The sequence below is a fragment of the Lottia gigantea genome (genome assembly GCF_000327385.1).
Source record: "Lottia gigantea unplaced genomic scaffold LOTGIsca_29, whole genome shotgun sequence".
Taxonomy (NCBI): Eukaryota; Metazoa; Mollusca; class Gastropoda; family Lottiidae; genus Lottia; species Lottia gigantea.
This window is the reverse complement of record NW_008708943.1, coordinates 2,301,125-2,323,479: the sequence shown is the minus strand read 5'-3', so window position 1 is coordinate 2,323,479 and position 22,355 is coordinate 2,301,125. Positions and strand designations below refer to the sequence as shown.

The 22,355-nt window shown below is 30.4% G+C and overlaps 4 protein-coding genes across 4 annotated transcripts; 2 read left to right on the top strand and 2 right to left on the bottom strand.

The window, feature by feature from the left end:
• Positions 1 to 1,316: 1,316 nt before the first annotated feature.
• Positions 1,317 to 4,521, bottom strand: LOTGIDRAFT_232545 (hypothetical protein; the record flags this gene model as incomplete). The annotated part of the gene is made up of 5 exons (XM_009056904.1): positions 1,317 to 1,720; positions 2,152 to 2,244; positions 3,562 to 3,758; positions 3,957 to 4,113; positions 4,347 to 4,521. The coding sequence occupies 5 exons, from the start codon at positions 4,519 to 4,521 to the stop codon at positions 1,524 to 1,526; spliced, it is 819 nt and encodes a 272-aa protein (XP_009055152.1). The 3' UTR covers positions 1,317 to 1,523.
• Positions 4,522 to 4,905: 384 nt separating this feature from the next.
• On the top strand, positions 4,906 to 12,235 carry LOTGIDRAFT_189635 (hypothetical protein). The gene is made up of 14 exons (XM_009056903.1): positions 4,906 to 4,929; positions 5,931 to 6,035; positions 6,257 to 6,341; positions 6,683 to 6,883; positions 7,156 to 7,341; positions 7,508 to 7,610; positions 7,990 to 8,162; positions 8,411 to 8,540; positions 8,987 to 9,136; positions 9,315 to 9,468; positions 9,620 to 9,685; positions 9,924 to 9,983; positions 10,192 to 10,283; positions 11,531 to 12,235. Exons 1-14 carry the CDS (start codon positions 4,917 to 4,919, stop codon positions 11,621 to 11,623), a joined length of 1,611 nt encoding a protein of 536 aa, XP_009055151.1. The 5' UTR covers positions 4,906 to 4,916; the 3' UTR covers positions 11,624 to 12,235.
• A 279-nt stretch (positions 12,236 to 12,514) lies between these two features.
• Positions 12,515 to 15,653, top strand: LOTGIDRAFT_232543 (hypothetical protein). The gene is made up of 5 exons (XM_009056902.1): positions 12,515 to 13,599; positions 14,081 to 14,320; positions 14,687 to 14,770; positions 14,978 to 15,134; positions 15,417 to 15,653. The coding sequence occupies exons 1-5, from the start codon at positions 12,726 to 12,728 to the stop codon at positions 15,517 to 15,519; spliced, it is 1,458 nt and encodes a 485-aa protein (XP_009055150.1). The 5' UTR covers positions 12,515 to 12,725; the 3' UTR covers positions 15,520 to 15,653.
• Positions 15,654 to 18,847: 3,194 nt separating this feature from the next.
• Positions 18,848 to 22,185, bottom strand: LOTGIDRAFT_118736 (hypothetical protein; the record flags this gene model as incomplete). Its single annotated transcript, XM_009056901.1, has 8 exons — positions 18,848 to 19,009; positions 19,257 to 19,410; positions 19,795 to 19,875; positions 20,320 to 20,409; positions 20,787 to 20,872; positions 21,054 to 21,187; positions 21,578 to 21,693; positions 22,094 to 22,185. 8 exons carry the CDS (start codon positions 22,183 to 22,185, stop codon positions 18,848 to 18,850), a joined length of 915 nt encoding a protein of 304 aa, XP_009055149.1.
• Positions 22,186 to 22,355: the final 170 nt, after the last annotated feature.

The following is a 22,355-nucleotide window of genomic DNA, read 5'->3' as shown; positions in this document are numbered from 1 at the left end:
TTTAAATTCAAAAATTACTTCATTTTATCATTTTTCATCATTCCACAATTTGAATCCCTTGACACAATGGTCTGTAGAAATTGCCAGCTTGGTGGTGCAGCTATCAAGATTAGTGCACTTTTTAGTGCAACAATATAGACTAGTAGAGACTATATTTTATAGACCAATATCATATATAGACGTGGTCAGTCAATCAATTTCCCTTCAAGTTTTTTTTAGACTAAGTGAACAAAATAACAATTACTACCAGTCAATTAGCACAATAATTAAAATCTAATTTGTGCACCTATAACATAACAAAAGACAATATTATGGAATATAACACACTTCTTTAATTAGTAATAATATTGTCTTGTGTTTTGTTATATGTGCTCCTGGCTTCTATATGTTGTTCAAAATCTTAATTTGTGCACCTACTGATCTGAATATTTTCAACATGTGTCATTATGACACTATCTTCTAACCCAAAGAATAATTTGATTAAATATTTCAACTTGCTATAAGAAAACTTTTGACATTTGATTCTTATAGATTTGAAGCAAAAAACGAAAATATATTCATATTTAAAATTTGGTTCTTTCACAAAGACAGGGATATAAATTGTATATCAATCTATATCCATGTATTTTTGATTCTTATATTTAATATTTATACACTCACAAACTACAATTCAAGATGATAAAAGGGATTGGAATGTAGACAGGAATTCATTTAAAATTCATACATGAAAATTGGAATAGATTGGCAATATGATATACAGAGAAAGGAGAGAGGAACTCTTGGGAAGTGTTAAATATTCCAATATGCCTGATTAATAACAGAAATTAATAGCCATATATTTGTTATATCTCATAGGATTTACATATACCCTACATAAATGTACTAGATAAACTTCCAATAATGTGACTTCCATTATCACATTAATTCGAATTATATGATTTCCATTATCATGTGAATTTCAATTGTGACTTCCATTATCATGTGACTTTTAATTATGTGATTTTTATTATCATGTGACTTTAAATTATGTGATTTTCATTATCATGTGACTTTTGTTTATGTGATTTTCATTATCATACACATCTTAATCATGTGGTTTCCATGTATGTGACTTCCATTCTAATTTGAATTTCATTGAGCCTACAAATTCTGTTCCTTACTATACTAGACAGACTTTCCATTTACTTGATTTCCTTTTTCTGGTGACAGTAAAATTTTCATTTGGAATCAGAAACATTGAACTTAACTCTTATCAAGTGGTTGATAAGGGTAATGTTTAAGATCATGGTTGGTCAGGATAATCAAAGATCAGAAATATCAAATATTCATTTTATTGAAAAAAGTATCAATAAGTACAAAACATATCAACGATGATAATATAACATAAAAACATGATTATAGATTATAAAATTAATGATTTTTTAAATAGAAAATACAAATACAGAACAACAAAATAACAGGTTATGAAATTCATAAAAATGAAAGATATACTGTATGATTATTTGAAATTCAGAAATAATATTTTATTTTTTGTACAAATCTAAAGGATCATAAATGGGTCCGAGAAAGGGATTTAAAGGTGAAATTTGTTGGCCTGGCATCTGACCTGGTTGTCCAGCTTGGCCCCCCTGTCCAGCCTGTCCCCCTGCCATATTGCCCTGACTAGCCAGTTGTAGGTAATATTGGTTTATCAGATATTGGAAATACCAGTCAGGATAAACTGAAAGTAGAGTCAAAATAAAAATTGATGCAAATAACTCAAGCCCTTGAGTATAATAATTGGAAAATAAAGTTATCAAGTTTTTTAACAGGTTTACCTTAAATTAAATGTCATTAAATGCTGCCAAAATTATTTGAAATCTAAAGGGCTTGTTGGAAACATCAGAACTATATAACTTTACAGCTGGATCCTTCCTAGAAATCTGATTGATTCAGCTAGTGTATTAACCAAAGGAAATCAAAATGTGATCACAAAATCCATCTCAATTTGAGTCAGGAAGTGCAAACGATTTAATTGAATTGAACTGTAATTTAACTGTAATTTCATTGTTAGAACAAAAGCAAAACCAATACAGCAATTTGATATCCTGTCATTTTAAACTGCAGTTAGAGATTAAGATGATTGAAATTTTGATAAATCATTTAACTTACAGGCCTCAGAGATAGTAACAGCCACAATTAAAACCAGAAGAACAACAATACATCTGACACTGAACATTTTGATGATAGTTGAAACAAGCTGAACTGGAATAGATATATTTGAACTGTTAATGCACAGCAAATTAGTCTGAAATCTTGCTAAAGAAATGAAAAATATCACTTCCTTTGCTTTCATGAATCAGTCCCACATTTGTACTGTGTCTAGGAAAACAACTGACCTTTTCTTTCATTGCTCATATTTCTAGTCTAATTTTATAAGCTAACCACCATTTCTTATATGTCTGTATGAGAATTGTTTGTCATCAGCATGAGACGAGCTCCAGTAAAGTAAATTATTCAAAAATCATAAAGCATTAAAGAAGAAACTAAAACCATGCAAGTAAAACTTCAGAACATAGACAATATTGAGAATATTTTTAATAACTGAGCCTTAATGTGCGAAAAAATCTAAAATAACTGAATAAGTTCAGATAGCAACTTACCTTAGAAAAACAATTTCCTTGCAAGAGCCAAAACACAAACTGAAGTCTCCTTCAAAATCCAGTGAAATTTATACCGAAATGTGGAATTTGTTTACTGTTTATAAATTGGTTAATTAATATGTTTACATGCTCCTTGAGAAAATTCAACATAGAAACCTGCTATACATGTCAGGTGTATAGGCTATTTATTAAACTGACCATTTCTTATTTGTTTATTCCATGAATTTGACACATTACAAACAAAACATAACTTGGACATCATATAGTCATAGATATAACATATTTCGTCTCTCCCCTCACCCACTCTCTCAATCTTAAAGGATCTTGGTCGTCAGCCTTGAAAAATATGGTTGTTTGTTCCTTTCAAATTATTATCAAAGATAAATGAGCACATTAGAGATAGAGGTCACAATTATAAAATCATATGAGCAAATAATGTGAAAGTATGTATTGGGTTTTAAAAGCACTGGTCATGGTCACCAGAAGAGAACATAGACTTTTTATATCAATTATCAATTTGAGTACCAGTAATAAAGATTAAATTCACAATGTATTAAGATGTAAGGGCAAATATCTCAATGAATATATGATTCAATTTTTATGTTCCAGTTATTTTTCAAAATTCAAAAAACAATTGAATTATGGAAATATTAGTGATTTTAGCCAAATATTCTAAATTTTAGAAAAAATGTTTGAACATTTCTGCACCATCCGGCGGAAAAAGCTTTAAGTGACAATTATTCTGAGCTTAAAAATGTTTCATTGGAATATCTTAAATTTAAATGTCTAATAGATTTTGGATAAAATATGTGAAATATGTAGTGGGCTGTATTCTTCGGTTGAAATAGTCTTATTTCTTTCTTTTTTCAGTCTGTGTCCTAAGTGTTGTTTTGTTTGGAAAAATAAATTACAAACTTACCTAACTGAAAGAATGTATACTTCTTTTGATCACTGAACCATGTCTTTAATTTGGCAGGTTCAACAGATCCAATTTTACCTTTTCTGACATCTGTACACAGGTCATGAAGCTTGGATTTCAAATTTTTATCAAAATCATCATTTGAAAGTTTTGAACACAATTGCTTGATATTATTTACATTTTCTTGTATTCTTATTCTAAAATAAATTAAAACAGATTAGATAAAAATCTCTCAACTTATTAATTGAATAATTAATTAATCAAATATTAAAGAAGATAAATTCATGCTTTTAAATCATCCATTGTAATGTTGTGACATTAAACTTTCAACTAAGAAAAAATAAAGTGTGCACAGCCAAAATTTATTGAATATATTCCTGGATTATTTGACTTACTTTATGATATATTTCGAAGAAACTTTATACAAATCCAATAAATATTGTAGTTCCATTTCACCGCGAGCTTTCTGAAGAGCTGATTTAAATCTCTTGTCAATGTTTATATCCAAGGTTTCTATTTCAACAACTGCTAAATCTTCTACACTTTTAATATCTAATAGAATAAATTTCAAATTGAATGTCTTTATGTATTTGTGTGAGTCAGAAAAATGATCTTTATGTATTACTCTGAGTCTTGGACAAATAATTGGCTAATGCCTATTTGCTTCATTGCATAGGCCCACTGTTGTGTGGTTTCTGATACAGCAAGGGGATCTCATGATTTTGAGAAAGAAATTGTTCAATTATCAAGCTGGTTATAGGCCTTTATGTATAATTTGTTATTACCTAATTTATGAAGAAGGTGTCTGTATTCCTGAACTGAATTGTCCTTGATCCAATTTGTCAGTTCCTGCCATTCAAAATTTTCAGTTCTCTTCTCAGAGAATCTATGTATGCAGAATGACAAGAAAATGACAAAGGTACCAAAAACAAGAGACATTCTTTTGCATTCGCCAGTCATATTGACAGACTTCAATTAGGAGATTATGCGTTAAATTATATCTTCTAATCAACCATGTTGATTTAGTTGCTGATTATCTTTTAATTGATTTATGTCGTTCTTTTCAACAAGTGTTGTTTTCATCTGACTAATCCATATCGCACCGGAAGTTTATGTCTGCTGGATACAAGGAAAAACATAACCGGTTTTTCGATTTATTAAGACACGGAACATTATCAAAACATGAACACAAATACTTTATTCCTAAAGTAATATGAAAAAATGTCAACTGTACTTATTTTTTATTAAACTAAGATACAAAGTCATAATGTTTTCATTATCTTCTAAATATGCAGACATTTTTAAATATTGAATTCATAAGTTACATTCTTAAAATTTAGATGACTCATTCCAAAATGGCGTCCTCAGGTTGATAATGTTTGAAATTTTAATATTTTATCTGTTTTTTACGTTTTATAGAGGGTTTACAAGCTAATAGAAATTCACATTGAAAGTTGAATCTGAGAAATTTATATTTTAGCGAATTTTTCTTTTTCAGGTTGCAAATAATTTTTTTTCTTAAAAAGTTTGACACATTATTGTCGTTGATTGTTTTGATGGTGTTGTCAAGTAAAAAAAAAATAAAGCCCTAATATTATATGGTTTAACTTTACTGGAAATGTACAGGGATTACAGAAATAAGATGAATGGTATACTTTTATTAAAACATGGAATTGCACTTCTTTTCTTCTATTAGTAATATGCCTCATTGACTACAGACCTCACCCTCTAATGCCTACTCTTTAGCTTTGAGTTTCAGTTTAACTCAATTTCAATTAGTCAAATGATAAATTTAGGATTTCTCTGAAATAAACACAATCATTGCCATCTTTGGTCCTATTTCCTACCAAATAAAAGCTAGCAATTATAATAATCATAGACCATAGGTTAGATTTAAATGTGAACAATAGCTGTACTGTTATTTTTCATGTTATTTTTTACAGGCATTCACTATTTATTAATATCTATCTATTAATATCTTTTTTATCATTACATATTAGTCTTTACATCTGTATCTTTAGAATATATTTCTCATTATTTGCAGATTAGTACTGCAGTTCAGTAATTTGGTTAATTTTGTAGTGTTGTTAATAATACTATTTTATATTTTTAAAAATATTTTATATTATATAAGCTGAATATATACTTTTTCAATGTATCTGTCTCTTTGTTTCATATGTATCCTTTGCTCAGTAGTACAAAGAATGAAAACTCTTTAAGATTACCGTACAGATAATGAATGAATGAATAAAATGATCTGTTGGATAAATTCACCTTTGGTCTACAATTGAATCATAAATTAATAGAAGTCTTCTTAACTAAATAATTCTACCTCCAGATTTTTCAAGGAATAATTATTTTTATTGTAGAAATTCGAAGAGATGATGGTAGTTTAGTGGTTGTTGGAGACAGAATAGTTAGTGAAGACCATTATGCTACTATTAAATATATCGGTGAAGTCCCACCAACTAAAGGTATCTAAAGGCCAATTTACCCTTAAGTCTTTTTATTCCATTGTCAATCATGTGGCATGATATCATTTGATTTTCAATTTTGTTTGCCAAAGAAACTTTTGCAAGTACTACTTATATTATTTTGTAAACCCAAAGCAATTGGGTAATCCTCTTCTCTTTATTGACCAATTTTTCTGAATATCTAAAATTTTGAAAAATAGAATTGCTTTTGTGTTAACTAGGGGAATGGTTAGGGGTAGAATGGGATGAACCAGACAGAGGAAAACATGATGGAAAACACAATGACAAACAATATTTTACTACCAAGTAAGTTTTATTACTCACTTTGCCTTTCATTTAACAAGTTTTATCCCAGACAAGGAGCATCAAATAAGATAATTTTTATGTTTATATCAACTTAAACTGTAACTTTATTACTGAAATGACTCAAAACACTGAACTGAGGCATAAAACAGTCGGGCCACATTTAATGATGATTAGTGGGAACGTAAATTTAAATGATGTAAAATTAGGCATTATATTGATACAGATTCAGTTTTTGCACTGTGATTGGCAACTAGTTATCAATTAGTATACGCCACCAGGCTACATGACACTGTAGGTGAACGTATGTACTGGATTAAAGTAATTCGATTGTCATTTTTAAGGCATGAGACGTCTGGTTCATTTATCCGATCACAGAAAGTTGATTTTGGTATAAAGTTTATGACAGCTGTTAAAGATAGATATGGTCTGAAGACAGAAGATGATGCAGGTGTAGTGACTAATGAACTCTATGTACTCAATAAGAATAATAAGACAACAGTAGTAGAAATGGTGGGAGCTAAGAAACTGAACATGAAACAAAGGTAATATCTGCTTATTTGAGTTATCTCTTTCATTATAAAAATGAAATATTTTCCCTGTTAAAAAAGTGCTATATAGTTAATAATAATAACAATAAAACCTTTATTTAAAAGGGTGAAAATTAGTCTTAACCGTTATTATGTGGTATGTGACGTCAAAAACGTCGAATTGTTGCACTGTTTTGTCCTATGCTTTGCATAATGCTATAGAAACATATCTTTATATCGTTATGCTAACAGGTAAACTCTTTTTAATGTGACTTTTTCCTCCACAGTAAACTGGAAGATTTAAAAGAAGTGGATGTTAAATCAATGTTTGTATATGGAGCAGGACAGGATGATATTGCGACCTTGACCCCCAGAATAGAAATGTTGAATCTGGGTCAGAATCTTGTATCGTCATGGAAACATGTAGGAGATATTACCAGACAACTGCCAAATTTAACAGATTTAATTCTAAGGTAAATATTGTTTTCATGTTGACACTTCAAGTGAGCTGAGAGTTGCTTGAAATAAGTTCTTATCCTACTCTTGAATGTTTGAAAAATCATCTGAAATTGACCCATTTTCCTATTATGTTCTAGTGTTCAGAAGCCAGAAGGTAAAATTCTTGTCTTTTTTTTTTAGTAAGAATATGTTGACTGTACCAGAAAATGTAGATGATCTTTGTCCACATTTTACACACATCAAATCTTTAACTTTTAATAAAACGTACTACACTTGGAAAGATGTAAGTTTTAAAATTATTTGAAATCTTTTATGATACATTTAAAAAAAAAAAGATGAAATATGTATGAACAGTAGAGAATATTAAACTAAAGCTAAAAATGCACTATATGTTAAGCTATATTCCTCATTGGTATAATAGTATTATATGGCTTACAAATGACATCCAATTTCCAATATTCAGTTCATATCAGCCAAGTTTTAACAACAGCTTTCGCCACTCGCTTATACATGCCTAGCACTATATAATTGATTTTGGCGATCAGCAACCTTCTATATGCTGGAAGCCAAACTGCTTACGTGATCATTTTTGTCGTATTCTTCAATTTACATTTGAAATTTGTAATTTGAATACAATATGTACTTTTTTTTTCCATTTTCAGATTTTAAAATGTAGTAAGATGTTACCAAGTTTAGACAGTTTAAGTTTTAGTTATAATGAATTATCTTCTCTTGTGGATTCTTCCCAGTTTCTTCAAAATTTAACTTTTTTAGCTTTAGAAAATAACCACTTGAAACACTGGTCTGAAATACTGCATTTAGGACAATTACCCAAGTAAGTATTTGATTTGAACTGGCAATACCTGGTTGAACATGTGCAATAAATCTATCCCCATATTGTATGGAATATTGGAATCTTTCCTCAGATCTTTTAGAAAATATATTGAATTTTGCTAACGCATGTTGTACCATGCAGTATTTTTTCATTTTGAACTGTGGAGGAACCTTTAATGTATACTGTATGTAGCATACTGGAAGTGGATTATTGTCATGAATAAATTTATTTATTTGTTATATTTTCAGGTTGGGTACTCTTGGTTTAAATGAGAATGATATAGAATCAGTTATATTTCCTGATTGTTTGCCAGGGGAGACTACAACTTTATTTTCATCACTACACACTCTTTATCTTCATAGAAATAAAATATCAGATGTAAGTTGCAGTGTTTTAGAAATTATAAATTATAAGAATCTAAATTCCCCTATTCAACATAGATATTGCTATTCTTAAGAAGTTCATTTACTGATTTTTCTACTATTTCTTATTATTCCCAAAAAATAATCTATAATAGACAACCTTTACTCTATATCATTGAAGTATTCCACATTTAATAATTATATTGAAAACTCCAGCATTGGTCTACTTATAACAGGATCTTTTTGCTTAGTAATAGTTAAGAAAGTGAAAAATTATGTTTCAATAGGGATAATTTTTAATTGGAGGTTGGACCAGACTGACACCTGAAGGCATTTTTCTTGAATTTTGCAACAATATGATTTTCTTGTCACTGCCTATTCCAATTGAAGCTAGACATGACAGAAGGGCAGAAAGATCTTCTGAAGTATATGACTAAAGAATTTCTTTTTTATATTTTTCAGTGGTCATCCATTAATGAGTTGGGTAAATTAAAAAATTTAAAAGAATTAATGTTTTTATTTAATCCTATTACTGAGAGTGAAACCATGGAAACAGTACGACAGTTACAGATAGCTAAAATACCAACTTTAACTTTATTGAACAGAACAGAGGTATGTTTAGCTTTGTATATCTGTAAAGTAAGCAAGCCCTGATGACAAGGAATTTTCAACTCATTTGTGTGCTCATGTTGAAGGCTATCTTATCTGATTGCCAGCATAAAAAATCTGAGATATTTTGGGCCGATTATTTACGCCAGTAGTTCAGTTACATATATGATATATTTTATAGATTTTAGCAGAAGAAAGGAAAGGAGCAGAGATAGATTATTTAAAGAGATATGGTCAACAATGGAGAGATTCTGGAGGAAGTCAAGATTCAGAGAAAAATAAACCAAGTGATGAATTTATAAAACAACATCCTCGATATCAATTTATACTTGAAAGTAGGTTGATTGTAACATTTTATGTTTTGGAAAATTTCTTTTTCATCAACTGCTCAAAGACTAATTAAATTTTTTTCCCTCTGAAGGTAGCTTTTAAATGTTGCTAAGGTTTATATGTAAGTGCAAATCAATATTTTTTTTATTTTTACAGAATGGGGAGCCCCAGAAGATAGTGAATTAGTTCAAAAGTCTACAAAATTAAAAGATAACCTAGTCTGTATCCTTTATCTGGAAAGATAGGGGAGAGGTTGGAAGGGGTGGTATCAATTTAATAAAGCATAACAGATCCCTCAATTGGAAGACTTTGTAATGATTTGAATGAATTTGTTATTTGGATTTCTTTGAAGAGTTTCCTGGTATTGATAATGGAACTGGGTTAGAGAAAGAACCATGTTTGTACTAGCACCTTCTGAATTTACGAGCTTTTGATTTTAGATTCCTTAACTTTATATTAGGTGTTAAATTAGAATGTCCTCAGAATCCCAGTAAAGGAATAATAGAGAAAAAATTACCACGTACGTATTACTTTATATCTTTATCTGTGTCTTAAACAATGAAATTTATCATTCTATCAGCCTGGGGACTTGAGAGAGGAATTTATAGAACATGCGCAGGGACTGGACATATAATTCTAATTCTTTAAAATGTGAGGAAATTGAAACCAAGCCATATTAACTAAAAAATGTATGAGTTTATCCCTGTAATGATAATATCTATTTATAGAAACAATGACAGTAGCTAAAGTACGAGGTCTAGTTCAGAGATTATTTAAAGCTGATCCATCTACATTACAATTATCATATAAAAGTCAAAAGGTGAGACTGTATTTTTAAATTAAGTTAGCTGTTTAACTTTAGTGTACAACATTATGTCAATCTGATGCAGACAGTTGCTTAGGTGAAACCTTTTCAACAACTAGCTTAGTGACCTAATTCTTATCCCTTTCAGTAGATAAGAATTTATTAGTATTGTTTTAACGATATTAACGAGGTTTTTTCACTGTTTGAATGTGCTAAACGCATTATTACAGAGCCATATATTAAAATATTAACAATGATAAAAAATACTCACTGTTAAAATAGTACTCAATACATCAATTGTAGAGTGATATAGAAATACCACTGTTAAAATAGTACTCAATACATCAATTGTAGAGCAATATAGAAATACCACTGTTAAAATAGTACTCAATACATCAATTGTAGAATGATATAGAAATTCTACTGTTAAAATAGTGCTCAATACATCAATTGTAGAGTGATATAGAAATACCACTGTTAAAATAGTGCTCAATACATCAATTGTAGAGTGATATAGAAATACTACTGTTAAAATAGTGCTCAATACATCAATTGTAGAGCGATATAGAAATACCACTGTTAAAATAGTACTCAATACATCAATTGTGGAGTGATATAGAAATACCACTGTTAAAATAGTACTCAATACATCAATTGTAGAGCGATATAGAAATACTACTGTTAAAATAGTACTCAATACATCAATTGTAGAGCAATATAGAAATACCACTGTTAAAATAGTACTCAATACATCAATTGTAGAGCGATATAGAAATACCACTGTTAAAATAGTGCTCAATTCATCAATTGTAGAGCAATATAGAAATACCACTGTTAAAATAGTACTCAATACATCAATTGTAGAGCAATATAGAAATACTACTGTTAAAATAGTACTCAATACATCAATTGGAGAGCAATATAGAAATACCACTGTTAAAATAGTACTCAATACATCAATTGTAGAGCGATATAGAAATACCACTGTTAAAATAGTGCTCAATTCATCAATTGTAGAGCAATATAGAAATACCACTGTTAAAATAGTGCTCAATTCATCAATTGTAGAGCGATACAGAAATACCACTGTTAAAATAGTTCTCAATACATCAATTGTAGAGCGATATAGAAATACTACTGTTAAAATAGTACTCAATACATCAATTGTAGAGCGATATAGAAATACTACTGTTAAATGCCAATTAGTGAGCCAAAATAAAACTTTCCATTGTTTAATTATTTGACTTTTATTTCAATTACAGATGGATGGACCTAATATAGAAATGGATAATGAATTGCGGCAATTGTCATTCTATTCTATAGAAAATGGTGACACAGTGGTAGTTAAATGGTGACCACAGTTAATATTTAGTTGAAAGATCTTCTCTTATACAAACATGTTATTTAAAAAAGTGCTAGTACTCTACAAGTGTTGCAACATGATGGTTTAGTTAGCAGAGTCTCAAGTTAACCAAATGACAAAACTTAGAATATCTGCAAAATTCAGTTGAATGATATTTGAATGATAATTATGTTCATTCAAAAACTTTGTTTTATTATGAATTAACCAGAATAGACCTGTTTTGTGGAGCTGGGTCATTGTCATGTTTGCTATGAACATTCATAAATGGATGATGATTTTTCTCTTATTCCAAAGATATTTTGCGATCCAGCATTGTTTTATCTTGCTTGTTATTTTGTTCCATAATCAAAAACATAAACTATGAATCTATGGACTCGGCTCACAGCCATTTTTATCCAAGATTAGACTATTAACACTAATGTTAACTATTTAATTGACTTTTTACAAGGAAAACTTTGGTGTAGTTATCAATGCCATATAAATTTAAATGTATTTTTCCTTTTCTGAAAGCTTTGAAATTACTGATCTATTGAGCAAGACTAAAAGGATGTTTATGGTCACAGCCTGTGATATTTATTTAATGAATAAAATATAAAACCAAACCAAAGTCGATTTTTTTTATATATTTATTGCTATTAGGCCCACTATAAGGTCAAGATGTGAACTAAGTAAGGGTTTTTTTTTTATTACATTTTGTGTGCTTTAGGATAATGTCGTAATTGCCTTGATCTGTAGTATGACAAACTTGTTAGGGTTATCAAAATTGAGAGAAATTATTGGTGGTTGAAGAGTGTCGGTTGAGAATTTGTTGTGGTCTTGTCTTAGATGCTGAGGATGTTGAGAATGACCTCCCTTTTGTTGTTTATTGTCTACGGGTCACATAAACTACTACTCTACAACAAAGTGTTTTATATTATAGTTTCTATATATAACTCTATGGTGTTATACAATCTCAAGAGGCCCATAATACTACATAATATGTAATCTTTGGAAACCTTGTCCTAAAAAGGCATGCCAGTGCCACGCCCAGTAGGACGAACTATGACCATTTGAGCTTCCAGACCGAAAAGATCTTGGGATTGATAAAAATTAAAATGGAGAACTTTTTCATGCATCTCAAATTATTCATAAAAAACATAACTGTTGAACCATTAATGTTTATGTACATGATGGCAATTTTTATTAGCTATCCTACATTCCAAGCTTTATTGTATCGAAAAATTTGTGTGAGAAATTTCAACCAAACATTTTGTGATGCCTTAAGCAACTTTTCTGATTCTGAAGGTCTCAACCATACACATCAAATAGAAGAAGATTTTGTGCAAACAGAAACATCTCATTGGATATTGTTAAACAATGTTGCAACCACTGTCCCCTCCTGCATTTCTGTGTTATGCTACTTGGGTCCATTAGTGGATGTTAATCACAAAAAGGCTATCTTAACAACTCTTTCTGTGTCTATATTACAAGCTCTTTCAAACCTCATTGGTTCTATATTTCTCTACATACCCGAAAGCTACCTTTTGATTGGATCAATTTTAAACGGACTTGGTGGAGGATTTATCGCTATGATGATGGCAATTTATAGTTATATTACAATCATAACGACATATCGGAATAAAACTTATCGTATTTCAATTGTGGAGTCCATGATATTTGTAGCAGGATTTTTAGGCGTTTTTACCTCTGGCTTGATGATTGATAAATTAGGTTTTATATTTACATACAGTTTTATAATTGGTTTATTAGTTTTATCTGTGTTTTATGTCTTAATTCGGTTACCATCCAGTATATCTATTGCTGGTACTGAGATTAAATTTGAAGAAAATGAGGGAAAATTTTGCCAACGTGTTTTCGAGAAATTATCCAGTATGATAAAATTTGTACGTAAGGAACGGGAAGAGAAATATAAGTTATATATTGGACTGATGATTCTTGTCATATTGATTCTACAGTTTGCAACCTCAGGTGAGTTTTACATGAGTTTCAAGCTTGAAGGAGCAGAGTAAGGACTCGAGCACTGTTGTAGAGGACCTGGTTGGTTGGTAGACAAGTTAACATCCTCTAAAGCTGATATTGCAGACTATACTGTGTTAATGAATTGCTTGATTGGTAGATGACAATTTAAGTTCTGCTACAGCTAATAATGGACCCAATATCTCTCCTTTATAATACTGTCTTATGATACTAAATTTGGGTATCTTTAAAAAAGATATTGTACCCAAGTAGACTACCTGGTTTGGTTTGTATCCATTTCGTACAATTTTGGGCAAATAGTGTTTAACCCATAGAGCTTGGAACAATTAATTTTTCCCTTGTCAGTAGACAGCACATACAGAACATGTATTATAAAGCTTGTTATTTCGAATGTAATGCTATTTGGTTTAAAGTTCAAAAGTTGAAAACACTATAATGCTATTTTAATTGATCAAGTTTACTTTGATTCCAGGTGAAAATGATGTGATGTTTTTATATGTGACTCGAGCACCATTATCCTGGTCTAGAACTCTATATGGTTATTTTAAAGGTTCAGAGAATTTTTTACGTGGAGCTATGTTATTAACAGTTTTACCAGTTTTAAAATTTAGATTTCATTTACGAGATACAAGTATCATTATTATTGGTCTAATATCAAAGTTTGTTGGTTTTATATTTTACAGTTTTAGAATAACAGAAGTTATTTTTACTGGTGAGTAAAGCCTGAATATTGAATTGAGCATTCTTATAAGGATATTTTGTTAGGACAAATTTCAATACTTCAATACTGTCTAAGAATACTGGGCCATGTTTAACTATTAAATTATTAGGATAAATTTTATGAAAAGGACAGTATTTTTCAATGATACATTCCACTCTTATGACAGCTTCTAAGAAAAAGCATACTAAATAGATCTAAAAAGTAGTTCAGCTAATTGTACATGTATGTTTATAATTTTACTGTCTTCGAAGGTAACAATAATATTCATTGTTGTTTTAGGTATATATAAATTATAAACGAATGTTTATACTAAAAAATAAAAATCTTCCTTAAAATAGTTTTAATTATATATTGTAGGAGCTGTAATGTCAATGTTGATGGGTTTTCCTTCAGCAGGTTTACGTTCTCTTGTCAGTTCACTAGTTGATAAAAATGAACATGGTAAATATCTTTATATCTCTCTAATGCTAGCGGCAGAAAAGTGTATACTTTCAACCAATCACGTTGATTCAAATGGCCAGCTATTTTTTTACACCTGATCAGAACTACACGTCTGGTCTAGTAACCAGAATCAAAAGACGATACGTAATATTGTATGTTTTGACATTTGACCACTTTTCTATTTGTCTTCTTATTTATTCTTTTCAGGTCGTTTGTTTGGTTTGATAGCATCATTAGAGAGTATTGCCTCCTTAATTGCCACTCTCCTGTTCAATGAGGTTTATCCAGCTTCACTGCCATTTTTTCCAGGATTATGTTTTATTCTGGCTGCTGTAATTGTTTGTGTTGGTGGATGTATTGTATGGTAAGATTTGTTACCTAGACGTTTGAACACTTGCTTACTTTTTTTTTTTTTACTAGATTTACAATATTTGCTGTTGTTTTAAAATATACAATTGCTTAATACGTTTGGTACATGCCAATCTTAGGGTTATTCCTTTTGAATAGACAAACAGATTGTCAAATTTCAACAAATTTGTGATAAATTAGAAATAAACCCCCATGTAAAGGTTGAGTGACTTGAAAAAGCACTTGATCATATGAATAGTATTCATTTAGTTTTTGGAATTTTTTCTTTGCTTTGTAGGTGGCTACATATGAACATTACAACTAATACTGGTCACTATGGTAACCTAGAAGTTTCCAATTCCACTGTTAATAGTGAAAGTGAGGATGGTGTTGTAAATTAAAACTTTATCAAGGTTTTACACTAAAATCGGCCAAAATTGATTTTAAAATTTGATTAATATTTTCAAATACATATATTTTATTTTCTGAAAACTGTGTATATTGCACTTGCTCCAAAAATAAAAAATCTAAGATGTTTTGAGACAAAAAAAGCAATGTCAAGAAGATCAAGATGCATGCAGCTGCAATTGTGGATGCACAGACAGACAGATGGTTGACGGCAATATGCGATACAATTTCATGTGGCGATTCTAAAAAGAAAAAACAGACAGCAATAACCAATCACAGAAGACTTTTTGATGGGATCACCAATACTACTAGTAGTACAGCGATTCATTTGATGTATACTAAACTTGGTGACAATTTCATGTGGGCGTAAAAAAAAATCAATTTCAATTAAGACAAAATGCTTTTTTTGACACATCAAATCATACATCACAATTATTGATATCACAGATTGAACAATATTATTACATATATAATACCTTAATATTAATATTCATGTTTAGTTGGTCCAAGATATCAATGCACATCCAACACATCAACAATTAGCTTGTTAGAAACAACTGCACCCATCAGTGTGAATGGGTATAAACAAAACAATGAATAAAAAAAATATACTAATTGAAATTTGAAAATATCAGCTGAGGGTCAAAGGGGGTCACAGGCTCTCATGTTAGGTACAGGAGATTTTACCATCTAAGGATGCTTTGGAAGGTGTTTCCAGGAAAACATAAGAGGAATTCCTCTCAATAAAGGAAGTCTGGGTTCCCTGGTAAAAGATCGATGCCAAGAGTTTGAACCAAGGATCAGCTTATAAACCGGTTCTGATAAACCAAACTCTGTTTATGGTTGTACTGTTCTTACTGTTCTCCTTCAGACTTGTCGATACATGTGATTTTACAGTCTTATCATCTGCTCAACTGGCTGATTGAAGTTATTCACTACTCTAATTACTACTACCCGTATCACAATATAAAAATAGAGGATTTGAACTCTTGAGTCCTTAGGATGTGCATTGATATTTTTACCAACTACTGTTTATATAACGTATTTGATACCTATAACTGAATTCCTTTCTACCAAATGTTTCCTTTGTGAGATATGTTGACTTTTAAAGAAAGATTGTTGACCTACCAAGAAAAAAGTCTCCAAATAACATATAAATATTTCTTTTTCAATTTGCATAATTTAAACTTTGCTATGGTACATATACATATTGCATTGATTTAGGAAATATAAAAAATATAAGAAACAAGGAATATATATTTGGTCCCAATATAATGTTTTTAAATTTGAAAACTTCAATGAACATTTCCTGAGAGGTGTGTACCTACAGCTGTTAATCAGTGATTTTCAGTAACTTGGTAGATTATTTATTACAAATTCTAGAGAATCTGTTAAAAGCTGCTGCTTACTAGCAGTATTTATAATAAATATACAAAATAAATATGTATTTTATAAAACCATGGATATGGACTGCATATTATAATGATGGGTGATTCTTACTGGTAGACCTATGTTGGATTTATAATTGATATTTTTTTTAGCCAAATTGTGATTTTGATCAAGCAGATACTTAGCAAATTTAGCAATATTGATAATAGTTATTGCACACTAATTTGATGGATTTTGACAATATTTAAGCACATTAAATATTTTAGCACATTCAGATTATTTTTTCTTCATTACTCAAAATTTCAAACACTCAAGCAGTGACAAACAAGTCAAAAATAAATTCTAATAAAATTTGAGTTTTGATCAGTTATTTACAGCCATATTACGTTGCCTCATTTTCATCTTTCTCTGATTTTTCTTCATCTTTTTCTTCAGACTGCTCATCACCAGAGGTCGCTTGAAGGTCACGATCTTGAGGCATTTCCCAAGAAGCAGTATCAGAAGAACCAGAATCAGAATTTCGCTTTAAACTTGGTGGGTCAAGATGAACAGGTTCCTCTGAACTAGAGATTGAATCAGAACTTTGATTTAAATTGTTGTTTGATTGGTCCTTATCTGTGACATCATCTTGTGTTTCCATTACCTTGTCTTCTTGAGCATTTTCTATGTCATCGTTTTGTGATACATCCTCCAACGTGACATGAACTGGTTCTTCTGATTCTGAACTGGTAACCATGACTGGTGACATGCTCCCAATAGAGTTGTCTTCTCCTGTTGTTAGGGGAACATCAGTTTCTGCTGGTTCACCTGGATCTTCTTTGACTTGTATGGTAGGCTTATTTTCATTGGTTAATTCTTCGAATGTTTTTAAAGTTACCTTTTCAAAATCTTCTGACTTAATCATGGAATGTGAAGTAGTCTGGGCAATGGGGACTTCATGTTTGTGTTGTGGTTCTCCAGTCCTAATGTCAACTGAATTTAATGAGCCTGTTAAGGGTATCAAACTTTGGGAATCTTCTCGCTGGGGGAATTCAGAAGCAGTTGATAGCAGACTGCGCGAATCAGGTGTTTGAATTACTTTTCGTGACTGACCTGTTTCACCAGAGCTAGTTAAACTTTGACTGTAAACAAAAAAAATGGAAGATAGTTATCTAAGATATGCCAACATGCCGTCATATTCATAATTAATATGAATTATAATAACATTTTGATAATTTTCATCATACTAAACAATTTAACAAAGAAGGCTGCATTAAACTGCAAAGAGACATACCAAAAGTCATGCCAAAATATAACTCACTGTTCACTGTCCAGATAATGTCGTTGATTATCTAATGGAGTTCTCTCCCCTGCCATATCAGTCATCTGTATTTCCTTCACATGTCCTAATGCTACCTGTTGACTAGTTGTTAATGCTTGGACACGTTGTTGAAGATATTGGTGGTCTGATTTTAAGTTATATCTGAAAACAAAAGTAGCTCTACTATAGAACGAATCATAGGCTATACTCAACTGCCATTAGCAGGCTTAACACTTAAAACTTCAATAAATTATAATCTCTTATAATAGCTAGAAAATAAATTCTTGTTAAAATTTTGTTTGAAAACTAAATACATTATATTTTTCTACAGTGTTTCACTATGACCTAGATAATAAGAATTCATGATGTAGTTTTTGAAGTGTTGAAGAAACAACAAGAATTGAAAAGAATAATACATCAATGTGAATAATCAAAATAAAGCGGCCCTCACATCATGGTGATCACCAGTTGCGTATGGTTGCAAATAAGAACAGCTGTCATAAGTTTCAAATACAACTCTGATAGAACTGATTTGTGCATTGTGTTCGGAACTCATGAAATTCATTATTGAAACCATATGCATCTGGTAATCACTATGGTGTGAGGGCATCTTGTAGAAGAAAAGTTAAAATTTACAATTGTGCCTGTAATTCTAAAATAACTTGTTCCAATTCGTCTCTTTCTCTTTTATTTTCTTTCTCCATAGCTCGTAAAGTTTTAAATAATTTCTGTTGTTGTTGATTTGATTCATCCAGTTGATTTTCTCTCATTCTTAATAATTCTTCCAAATATCCCTGCAATATTTTTACAAATAATCAACTAATACATGCTCCTTTCATTCTTTAAGTTTCACTTGCCAGGGAATGCTATCTGATTAGTTTAATTTTTATGTTTTAAATAAAATGATATTATATGCTCATTCCATCATTGTTACCAGTGAATAAAATCTGGATCTTTGCAAAAAAAATAAAAAAACACGCGAAAGACTGAGCACTATCTGGTAAAACAATTATTTGATCATTATTTATTATCATAAATTACCTTTTGTTCACACATTCCTCTGTATTTATTTTCTAATGTTCTGAATTTCTCTTTCCATGTTATATCAGAATTATCTTCATATACATTATGACTAGAATTTTCACCACTGTTTAACATTCTCATCTCATCTTCATCAATATAATTACCTTCAATACTGAAATTGCTATTTATTCATGATATCAGCGATGTGAAATTCTTCATATTTTTATGATTGAAGTCAATTGTGTGTGTGTGTGTGTGTGTGCGTGTGTGTGTGTGAGTGTGAGTGTGAGTCTTGTGTTTTTATCATTATGTGCGCTAAACAGCAACTTGACTGTTAGAATTACCAGCGCGATATAAATAGATTCTTATTATTAATCTATACAAGGTTCAATCAATCAGTTAACAAAAGACCTAATTAAAACCTATTGATTTACAAACTAAATAAAACAATCTTTTGATCTACAATGTAACCAGTATTTTTGCCAGAATTCAGATGAAAGTGTATCTTTGTAGAAGCCTCTATTAGTACAAGCATGAAATTTTGTTTAAAACTTACCTTTGTTGATATTTTAGATATGGAGTATAATCTATAACCATTGGACCAAATAAATCAACATTCTGTCCCTTTAAACAAAAACTAAAAAACAGATTTAATTTCATTATTAAAAATATGCTTGAGGGTTTATATATATTTTATTGTTTGACAACTGGTTTGTGTTTTTCTAATTATTATAAATACAATAATATTTTCAGTGGTAAAATAGTGCTCAATGTATCAATTATAGAGCAATATAGAAATACCACTGTTAAAATAGTAGTCAATACATCAATTGTAGAGTGATATAGAAATTCCACTGTTAAAATAGTACTCAGTTCATCAATTGTAGAGCAATATAGAAATACCACTGTTAAAATAGTGGTCAATACATCAATAGTAGAGCGTTATAGGAATATTATAACAAAACTTGAATCATGTTATTATTTAGAGTTTCATGCTAACTGGTCTTCCGACAACTGACCTATTTTTATTATTTTGTATTACAATTGCTATAATTTAAAAAAAATAATGTTCATGGTCTACCTGAAATCTATTGAATTCAAACCAAGTAACACACCACATATCATGGTAGCTTCTTCTGATAATAATATAGCTCCATCTAGATAATACTTCCTGAAATTGAAACAAAATAATATATGTCAAAAGATGATCCTTCATTAATAGATGAAATTTGTTGTGACTAAGAAAGTACTGAACCCCCAATTGTATCATTGTAAGAAGGAATTACTAATAGTATTAAGTCAAATATTTTTTGCATTGATTTTTCCTTCATTGGTCTTGAAAAATATCGATGTCAGGCTACAAGATTTATCTATTGGCACTGGGGAATATACCTAAGTGCAGCCCCTTACCACTTGTTTAAGATCAACCCATTAAATCAAACCTGATCAAAAATTATATATACAATATATCTAGTAACTAAATTACAAGAGGATTGTATACAAAACATTAAGATCTAGCACTAACTATGTAAGAGAGTGTTTACATACTTTGTAAGTTTGGTCTGTTTTACTGCTGTACTTATATATTCTGATAATCTTTTCTCCATTAAAGCACATCGAATAAATGCTCGACCCTACAAAAGTAAATAACCTTAAATTGGTCTTGGAGGAAAAAATTTGGATTAATGGTAAATATAATCACATCATAAAAGCTGCAAAATAACTTATTTTGATTGACTACAGTAACATTAGTAATAACAAAAAAATCATGCCTCAAGGGATTTTGATACACAAAGGCTTTCAAAGTAAACCTACTTTGGCTGACATAGATTTGATGTTTTCAATGCTGTCAATATTACTAATACAGCTCTGTGGAATATTTTTACATGCTTGTTTTATGTATGTCCAGAAATGGAGGTTTTCTGCTCCACCATACCAATTCTTTTGTGCTGAAAAAATGAAAATGGTAAAAAGTTTGGCCAAATCGATAAGGAGGATTTCCAAAATCAGTGCTGAAGTCTGAGATGTGAGAATTGGTATAACAGTGGCAGCAGTCGAACTTGGTTGCAGAATTAAACAGTCAAATCTTTCTACCCCTAATCATATAAATAAATGAATAAATGTGTTACACCATCTTTATATAAAATTTCAACACCAGCCTGTGTACACCATACCTCATTATAATATAAAATAACTTAGAGCATGAAACAATATGGCTGTTACCTACTTGTTATGCTTGTGGTAAATGTCACTTAACCAAAGAAATGGCAGATTTTTATGATCAGAATGTTAACCCCTGTCATTCATTTCATTGAAAAGGGAAATTTTAAAAAACTTACGTCGTATTTGATGAAGTAAGATTTGTTCAAGGTTAGCTGTAAAATTAATGAGTTGTTCACAACCATCTTCTATTGTTGAAAAACATGCTTTATCTATCAAACTTTTCACACTTAATCTACGTAAAACATAATTCAGTTTTTTATTCCTTGTTTCAATTGTATCAGCTTGCAGACATTTTAAGCAAATAATTTAATACTTCCATAGTATGACCAACAAGACAGTGTAGTCTAGTGTTAATGCATGCAACAATCATTATAAATGCATGCCAATTTAATGATTAAATCAATCTGCATTATGATTATCACCTGTTTAACACTTATGGGTCAGTGGAATAGGCAGACATAAACTAACTGTGACTTTGTACTGATTTATCTTAATCATCTGAATATCTAACTGACTTAGTAAGGCTGGTTGTTTACAATTGACAAAGATGTAAACAAACAGATGAAGGCAAACATGATCAAAACAAAATCGAAGTGACGTCTTATAAGACAATCTCGACTCTTAACACTTACCCACAAACAGACACAAGGTTTTTCTTGATCACTTCGATTTTTCTGTGCGACAGACTTTTGTACTGAGATGTGTGTTCTTCTATTGAAGACATCTTTATTTTCCTGAATAATTATTTATCAGTCGCCATACGTCATGTGACTTGGTAAACTTTCGACCTTCACCTTTCTCTTGACCTACTTATTTAACCTACTTCTAAAAATAAATTAATGCGGAATTCGATCATATTAGGCTTTGTCGAAGGTTTAGATTTCAACATCAGGT